The 9,876-nt window shown below is 35.8% G+C and overlaps 1 protein-coding gene across 1 annotated transcript in view; it reads left to right on the top strand.

Annotated features, from left to right (window-relative positions):
* lrrc4ca (leucine rich repeat containing 4C, genome duplicate a) overlaps positions 1 to 9,460 on the top strand; it is a gene marked incomplete at its 5' end in the record, with an annotated part of 18,613 nt that extends 9,153 nt beyond the window's left edge. Inside the window, 1 exon segment of the mRNA XM_014005536.1 lies at positions 4,049 to 9,460. Coding sequence (XP_013860990.1) covers positions 4,098 to 6,032 — 1,935 coding nt within the window. The 3' untranslated portion in view covers positions 6,033 to 9,460.
* Positions 9,461 to 9,876: the final 416 nt, after the last annotated feature.

The following is a 9,876-nucleotide window of genomic DNA, read 5'->3' as shown; positions in this document are numbered from 1 at the left end:
TAATAAACCTAATGCTAGTAATGATGAAAATACTGCTCAAAATACATTAATAATGCAACAATATAAATTGTTACTTTTTTGCCTAGATTAATTATTTAAAGTGCACTTTTTATTTTCACTGGCTGCAAAGATCGAAAACAGAAGGTTGGTGATGGATGTGGTGGGTATCCCTCCCACCTTGCAATCCTGAAATGTTTCTGGTTTATATTTGGAGCTGTTGCAAGATTGCTGGCATTATCCAGACGTGACCTGATTTGATTTATGTCTCATTAATCTCCCAATCTCTCTTTCTTTCCTTCTCTCTGCCAAACGTGTCGACCTTCCTCTGTCACAAACGTCTCGTGTTTCATAATTTCTCGCCGTCCTTTCCKAGAATGCGGTGTCAGAGACTGAGATTCTGCCAGTCACTTTTACGTTCATAATCAGCAAGCACTCATGCATTAACRCAGGTAACAGACTCAAGTGAGTCCACTGAAACTTTGGCCTCTTTTTGAAAATCAGTTTGAATGAGTTTGTACAAACTGAGGGCAGAGCATACGTTTTATAAATACAGTAAAAGAAACAAAAATCCTTCATGTTGTACTCCAGTCAATAGATTTACGTTATGACTTTTGTGATCTTGTGTTTTCAGTGTCTTGTAAGATCGACAAATAATTTATCCATGTCTGACTGATTTATAATGCAAAAGTAAGATACACACCCGGGAATTAAAGCATTCATAAAAATGACTGAAACCACAGAACGAGCTGGAAGGAACTGCTGTGCACTACAAGAACTGAAAACTGAATTGAAGAATATTAGTCAGAAAGATGTTGTATTAATTACAGATATGGATTTGTTGTGTCATTTAAAAGAAAACTATGAGTTTTGAATTACTTTGATTTTCCTTTTGATTACATTATACAGTAGTGCCATGCCAGGGTCTCAGAAATGGAAAACTGAGAACCGGTTGGCAAATAAAACAAACAGAAAAAAAACACTTACCACATTACCCTGAGGAGTAATGGGATGTGTGTTATTTTCTAATTGGCAGTAATAAATAATAAGTAGCTTTGTTGCCATGGAAGCACCCTACTCTATTATGGTGTTTCACAAATGTAGAAGAAATTATTGACATATATTTTGTATTAGATAAAGTCTATGCGTCTTGATGTTCCTCTGTAGTCTTAGTTTTGTCTCCGATGCCGTTGAAGAGTTTTTGAAAGCATCCTCCTCAGTTTGATCATACTACATCTAATCATTCAATAAAATTGATTAAAAAATGCTGTTTCTAATCTAATTTTCCAAATAGGACCATAAGGCTTGCAACATTATTACTTGAATGATATTACCTTCAGCACTCCACAAAGGTTGGATGTTATCTCATAACTAAATCGGCTGATTTGTCATTTTAAACATAATACTGTATGTGATGGAGGTTGTGACTTTATTAATAATTAATGTATTGGCTTTCACTCAAGATGTAAATAAAGATTTAGCTCAAGTGTGGAAGGTTTCTCTTTGATAAAGCTGAAAAAATATCCAATGTTGCAGATTTTGCTCTTTCATTGTCTGCCCCTTCTGAGCCATTCTTTAGTTCTTTGTCACAGACAAAGAGACAGATAGCAGTTTTTAATCTTTTACAAAAGTTGGAAAATGCWTTATTTTCCCTAATCTTATTCTTTGATCTTTTTTTCATCTAATTCCATCCCTGCACAGTGTAAATCCAGTTTGGCTGCTTTCTTTGTCAGTGTGCTGACAAACTGTTTTGTTTTGTAAATCAACTTCATATTTTCTGCTGCCGTAATTTGGATGCAGTTCTGCTGATTCACTGTTTATTCCTTGTTTGAGGTTTGATCTATTGAAAAGAGGAATGTGTAAATAGAAAAATGAGACACAGGGGTTGAGGGAAACTCTTCAGAAACACAGACTGCAGCTTTTTTAGTAGGTACTTACTCATATTTTCCTTTAAAAAGTGCTGTGCACCAGAAATCGTCAATTTTTTGTACTTAATTGTGTCAAGTTAAATTCACAAATTTAGTAAGTATTCACATTCCTTTACAAGTTATCTAATTTGTTGGAATCACGACTGTTTTGTGTGGCACATTCCTCTGACCACTTAAATGAAAACACGCTTTTTTTTCTCCACCCACAGTTTTGGCTGCTTTTAATTTTGTAAATGAAGAATTAATGGTGGCAGAAATCATACAATTAATCAGCATTTATAGTAATAGCCCGTTCTTTAATGGGAGGGTAAAAATCTGTTACATTTATTTTTTCCTATTAATTAAACACACTATACAGCAGCACACATTGCTGCAATCCAGCAAAAGCAATGACATTTTTTTTCAAAAAATACTAAATATATTTTCTGTGATTGTATATTACTGCATTGGGGAATGATTGTACTATATGTATGCTACAATTGAGACAAACTTTATTTAGAGAAACACATTTGGTTGAAAATGTTATGTTAAATAATTGGTAAATCTGTTTACGAGTAAATTTTTGATATCAAAGAAAAGTAACACAAAGCACAATATATTCCACTATATTCAAACAACAATATGTTTGAATGTAGAAAGTACATTAAACTATAAAAAATAAACAAACAGTCAAACAAAAAAATAAACCTCTTGTCATACAGATAAAAAATAATTTGACTAGTTTGTCACCAAAATACATTGACAGTCTTTTTTTGTTCTTGTTGTCCTTGTAATTATTTTAATTTAAATATATAGATTTTTTTTACCTTTACCAGTTAACAATGACAACTAAGAACATTGAAACAATGGAAGATATTAAATAATTAATCAGTCAAATATGTATATAAGTAAAACAAATACAATTATTAAACCTGACAAGCGAATCGGTTAAACTTCTATGTTGAAATCACACTTCATTAACTTCTATTTCTTTTATAAAGTGAAGCCTAAACCTCTAATTTTGATGTGTTACTATTTTTGTATTAGGCCTACATATCAGTTTTTCTTTCTAATCTAAACTGAAAATCTTTTTTTGATATTTTTATTCACATACAGTAGATGTTTTTGGAGCACTAAGTAGTGCTGTATGTGTTGCAATCAGACATTTCTAGACATTTTGACTTGATTGAGAGAATACTGGACGGCAAGGTTCCTCATAATTGTGACCCCCACACACAAAGTGAGGGTTATATTGTTTTCGTACTGTACTTAGCTCTGATAATGGGCTATCCATCAAGGCCCCCAGCCCACTGGACCTGGGTTCCTAGACATACAAAAATACTCATAACTCAAAAACTATTCAACACTGGAGCTTCAGATTTATTTATTTATTTWTTTTTTTTTTTTAGCTCTGATGAAGGGTTATCCATTGGGCCCACCAAAGAGCCCCACCCCCACTCCAAACAATAAATCTGTTCTTGTAAGTTCTGAGTTCTACACTGTAAAAAATGAAATGTTGGATTTACTTAACCATGTTATGTGACCTGGTTCCACTTAACTGAGTTGAGTAAATTCAAAGCAATATACCAGTTTCTTAACCAAAGAACGAGCATTTTGCTTAGAATTTACTCAACTCAGTTAAGTGGAACCAGGTCACATAACATGGTCAAATAAATCCAACATTTCATTTTTAGAGTGTACTGCATCAGTGCTTTGCGTACGTGCAGGGGTCATATATGCTACTGCTATGCGGTATCTAGTATCCCACTATCAAATATAAATCACATAGCACAGCTGTTGCAGCTGTTTTTCCTCCTTTCTTCCCTTCTCCCACAGAGATGCAACACAGATATCAGCAGCTTTCTTGTGAAACTGTTTATATGAGTAAGATTGAGACTGCAAGGACAGTATGCTCAGAGAAAAATAAAAAAGGTTAAAGCATCCCATTTAAAATTGCTAAAATATTGTGCGAAAGTATGTTTTGAATATTTGTAAAAAGAGAGTTACAAATCTCCAGAATAAAGAAATTCTTTGAGAACTTTTAATTCATAATTTGGTTTAAGCTACTATTGGTCATCTCAAACATGCATTAGACTTGAACACTCAGTAACTGTTTTTAACAAAGTTTTCTCTCTTTTTTTCAGTGGGCCCAAGTCCTCTTTAAGGAGTGGAAGAAAAGTCAATGAATTATGAATGTTCAACAAGATGACCTCCTCTCAGCAGCAGCAGATGATGCGAGGTCCTAGGTGGAACCGGGCCTTTTCCGACCCCCTATTTGTATTGCTCCTTGCCTTGCAGCTGCTGGTGGTGGCAGGACTGGTGCGTGCTCAAACGTGTCCGTCTGTTTGCTCCTGTAGCAACCAGTTCAGTAAAGTCATCTGCACCCGCAGAGGCTTGCGCGAAGTACCCGATGGCATCTCTACCAACACACGCTACCTGAATCTGCAAGAAAATCTCATTCAGGTTATAAAAGTGGACAGCTTCAAACATCTAAGACATTTGGAGATTTTGCAACTGAGCAAAAATCACATACGCAAAATTGAGCTAGGGGCCTTTAATGGACTGGCCAGTCTCAATACCTTGGAGCTTTTTGATAATCGACTTACCACCATCCCAAATGGTGCATTTGAATACCTTTCCAAACTAAAAGAACTTTGGCTTAGGAATAATCCTGTAGAGAGCATTCCATCTTATGCTTTCAACAGAGTTCCCTCATTACGAAGACTGGACCTTGGAGAGCTCAAACGACTTTCTTACATTTCAGAGGGAGCCTTCGAAGGACTCAGCAATCTACGCTACTTAAATTTGGGAATGTGCAATCTGAAGGAAATTCCCAATCTTACTCCTCTGGTAAAGCTGGATGAACTTGAGATGTCTGGAAACCAGTTAACTATTATTCGGCCTGGTTCTTTTAAAGGGCTAATCCACTTGCAAAAATTATGGATGATGCATGCTCAGATCCAGACCATCGAAAGGAACTCATTTGATGATCTGCAGTCCCTTGTGGAGCTCAATCTAGCTCACAACAACCTTACCCTTTTGCCCCATGACCTTTTCACTCCTTTACATCACCTGGAGAGGGTGCACTTGCACCACAATCCATGGAATTGCAACTGTGACATCCTCTGGCTTAGCTGGTGGCTAAAGGAGATGGTACCAGCAAACACCAGCTGCTGTGCCCGCTGCAGCTCACCTTCACACTATAAAGGACGATACATTGGTGAGCTAGACCAGAATTACTTTCATTGTTATGCTCCTGTTATTGTGGAGCCTCCTGCTGACCTAAATGTGACAGAGGGAAGTGCTGCAGAGTTGAAATGCAGAGCCAGCTCTTTGACTTCAGTAAGCTGGATCACACCTAATGGTTCCATCATGACACATGGCGCGTACAAGGTCAGAATCTCTGTGCTAAACGATGGTACATTGAACTTCACCAACGTTACCATGCAGGACACAGGCACATATACATGTATGGTCAGTAATTCTGCAGGTAACACAACAGCATCTGCCACACTCAATGTGTCTTCAACTGAGAACAGCAGTTTCAGTTACTTTACCACAGTGACAGTAGAGACTATAGAAACACCACATAATGAAGGCTTCACAACAACTGTTCAACAGAAGGTGGGCCCCACACCCTCTGCTGGCACATGGGAGACTCTTCCACCCACCTCTACTACAACCACGACATTTCGAACCCCAATCTCCACCCGTGCCACAGAGAAGACCTTCACGATCTCTGTCACAGAGGGCCCACTAAATGGTTTGGATGAGGTAATGAAGACAACCAAGATCATCATCGGCTGCTTTGTTGCAATCACACTTATGGCAGCTGTCATGCTGATAATCTTCTACAAGATGCGCAAACAACACCACCAGCAAAACCACCACGCACCGACACGCACTATCGAGATTATCAATGTGGACGAGGACTGCGTTACAGGAGGCCCAGGAATGGAGGGTCACCTGACTCTGCCGCCTCTTGAGCATGAGCACCTCAACCACTATAACACCTATAAGACTGCTTACAACCATGCCTCTACTATCAATTCCATACACAGTTCAGCGCACGAACCTTTGTTAATCCGGGCAACCTCAAAAGACAATGTACAAGAGACTCAAATCTAATACCTTTTTGAGACATCATAAAACTGTTGTCATTACATAGTGGCATTACTGAGAGGACAGTACTGATGAAAACTCATGAGGACTGTAGCCCAACATGGAAGAAAAGACTTGCAATTTGCAAATCACTGGCTGGTGATGTTAACTCAAAAACTTTGGAAACTAGAATATGTCTACTGTTTCAAAAAGTGTCTTTACAAAACAGAAGTTATTTATTTAAGAAAAAAAATATATTGTGGTTTGATCAAGAAAAAAATCTGCAATTATTTTTGTCAACCGATCCACATTGTATTTTATTTTTCTCATATCACAAGATTGGTTTACAAATACGCTTTTGAGTTTATAAAGGAGACATCTGGTAAAGAAAAAAAGCAAATTGTCTTTTGTTTTTGTAGTTGTTCATTCAGTATAACTGCAGAACTTGAAAGTAGCCAACCCCCCAACCCCCACTTCCCACACACACACACACACACCAACACCACCACCACCCCTTATAACAAAAAAAATAGAGCACATTAGGGATTTTTTCCCAGCTGTGGATGAATTGATTGAAATCTTCTGTAACCATCTGGAACAAAGTTGAATTAAACACTTGACAGTATGAAAGTGCCAGTGATGAAATCTGACCATAATTCACTGTTTAATTATAAATGTCACATACATTAGGCACTCACTCTGTCATTAAAAGTCTGGGGATTTTGGGAAAAAAAAGGAAATAGGTCCTGCTTTTGGCTGTTGTTGGAATGGACTCTCCTTACTCCCATGATTTTTAATAAAACAAATTACATTGACCTGTATGTCTTTCTATCACTAATGCATATGCTAAATATAATTTTATTTCAAATTGCAAAACTGCCTTGACTATAATCCATGATTTATCTGAGGAATCCTTTTATTGTTTTAACAAACTTGCTTTCATCTTCATTACAAAATATTGAAGTTCTAAAAGTCAAAAAGGCAGTAATAAATACTTAATCATTACAATTGAACTTAGCAGGATTCATGTCTGTGTTGATGAATATTATTTTACATTTTGGCAAAAGTTCAGCTCCATGAATTTGCTCCAAATTATTCTGAACCCACACTTACATTTACTGTACCTTGTGGTGCTGAGTAATGTTACTTATTAAGATGCTTAGGCACCAACTTTTTTTCATGCTCAGACCTGTTACCTCTTCCGCAGTACTGCAGTAGTGCTGTCAGAATCAGACTGATGAACTGAAAGAAAGAAACAAACAAACAAAAAAAAAAAGCTTGAACCCTTTATGCAGTTGTCTGAGCACATTGCTTGTCATATGTGTGTCACATTTGCACATGGGGATGTTTGGCAACCCAAGATGCACACCCTGCCCATGCAGCCATCAGACTTGGCCCTAAGTGGCAAGGCTTATGCTACAAGAGGCTTTACACTGTGCGAGATCAAACATCAACCACATGTTTGAGTTGCACCTGTCTCTCCCTCTCTTTTAGTGACAACACAATTTACATTTTAATTGATATGCCCATGGGCTTTGGAAGGACTAAGCTCTGCAGGCACCCATATCCAAGAAACCATTTCAGAGTCCCCACTGTGAAAAATGGTGCCAAGCCTCGTAAATGCAGTGGTAAGGCAGACATTTGGCAGATGGTCCAAGTTTTACTTTTAGCAAGTAAGTAGTGTTTCTGCTCAACAGTAACATTTCTATTACGGTCATGCTACTGCCATGTTTCTTTAAAATGGCACTGATGTAGCATAGCAGCTGCAGATTTACAGCATATTCCACTAACATGAAATCTATTTCTTACCTTCAAACACATTTAACATTGATGGTTTCTGATATTTCTCTATAGGCATTGAAAATGGCTGACAAACAAATTAAATCTTTCTTCTATCTTTTGTGCTTTTTAACAACGTTATCCATGACTTTATTTCAGCAAAACATCTAATTGTTATTACTGTTTGATAAGATTAAATTCAGAATATGTGCATGTCTCGTCTCAGTCATCTTTTACAGAAAATGCTAAAGCATTTAGTTTATTTTTGTTTTGATACTGTTGAGGTTACAAGCTGTAATATCTGAAGGTCTATGCAAAAAGCCCTATTATCTAATTTACAGTGTGTCAAAACTGTACAATTTCTTTTCAAATACAAAATGAAAACTGCAAAATTTACAGTTTGTAAAACCCATTCTCACTAATTGTAGTACAAAAACACATCAAAACCATGTCCAATTGAACACATGATTTGTTACAAAGTACATTCAACACTAATGTAAGAGACAAATGATTTGATGTTCAAGATAAACAGGTAGAATCATAATTTGATATTGAGATAAAGGAGCAGAATATTCCAGAAGCTACTCTGACTAAAAATTCCATAAAACAGAACAGGGTAAATTAATTAAAAATGCAAGCTGTTTAGACTTTGCAATGATTAGTGTACATTTTGTGGCAAAACAAACATTTATTTAAATAAGTTCCGTAACAATCACTGGCTATGACATATTGTGTAAAATAAATAAAACAGTCACCCATTCTCCTTTTCAAACAGGACAACAATAAACACATCTAATTCACATTTTCTGCCATATGCAAAAATCTGAAAGTTTGAACAGAATTTATAAATGGGAGATCTAAAACCATTTCTGACAAAAAGCAGGTTGCTATTTTATGTTCATTTTGGAGACCTTCAATCTGGTGTGTTAAATCCATAAAGTTTTGTGAATCAGAGAAACAGAGCACTTGAGTCATTTATTTTGAATGTGCAGCACACAACACTTGAGAATTACTGCTTTAAAAAGGCCCAGCATGATCCCAGACTGACTAAAATAATGGATAAAAAAGGGATTACCTCAAATCATTAATATTTCTTGTTCCACCACCAAAACCTCATCTCTGTTACTTTTGTGGGGTCTGGCACATTTGTAAACCATAGGTTGGCCTGTGTGTGAGTCATCTCTTTCTAGATTTAAATTCCTATTGGTGCAACACGGATCAAGGTTTTACTAAGTTTTACATTTAAGACTGTAACAATTTTCTTTTTTTAAACTTAGTAACTTAGAAAAATAAAAATATTTTTTTTCATTGTTAAATTTGTTGAATTTTAATTGAACTGTCTCATGTGTGTAAGATATTTAAATATTTTCTAGTCAGTATTCCTTTTTTTACCTTTTTTGTCTGAGAGGGAATGCTGTTCTAGTGGTAGTTTACTATAAAATACATTTTGAAAATAAAATGAATAACAAAATCCTTTAAAAAAAACTTTGATTTTTCCATGTGCCAACAATCTGTTCAAAAAGTGGAAATAGAGAAACATGCTGTAACAGAATAGGCAATTGATTTTCATGTAAACATTCTTTCATGACCTTTAAAAAAATATGAAGATTGATTATAGAGACCAGAATTTGTAGTTCATACACAACATATGGTAAATAAACTATTGTTGTTTTTTGTATTGTCTGATTTTTGTTTTCAACTTTTACAGTACTTACAGGGGAAAAAAAAGCTCAACTATTATTGGTTTTATTGTCAGTTAACTTACATTTCCAATTCTTTTTTACTGTATGTGCAATATTAGTACAGACATGGATTTGTTGTAGGCATTTATTACAGTAAAATGCCTTAATAAATCACATGTAACAGTATATAATTCCCTGTATGTTCATTATTTTTCTAATATACTTTTTTTTCTAAACTAATTTTTTCCCTCAAATTCTAATGCTTGATCTCATACAAGGAATTATATACAGTTCCCATACACATAGTATTGTTTCTTTATGTACATCCATTCAGTTCTTCTTGGAAACACTCCACAAAACGGGGAGGGAGAGAAGAAAAATGCAAAACCATATAGTCATCTTATTTGTTG

Source organism: Austrofundulus limnaeus, unplaced genomic scaffold (genome assembly GCF_001266775.1).
Source record: "Austrofundulus limnaeus strain Quisiro unplaced genomic scaffold, Austrofundulus_limnaeus-1.0 Scaffold31, whole genome shotgun sequence".
Lineage (NCBI taxonomy): Eukaryota > Metazoa > Chordata > Actinopteri > Cyprinodontiformes > Rivulidae > Austrofundulus > Austrofundulus limnaeus.
Note: the sequence above shows the minus strand (reverse complement) of the source record. Positions and strands in the feature narration are given on the sequence as shown.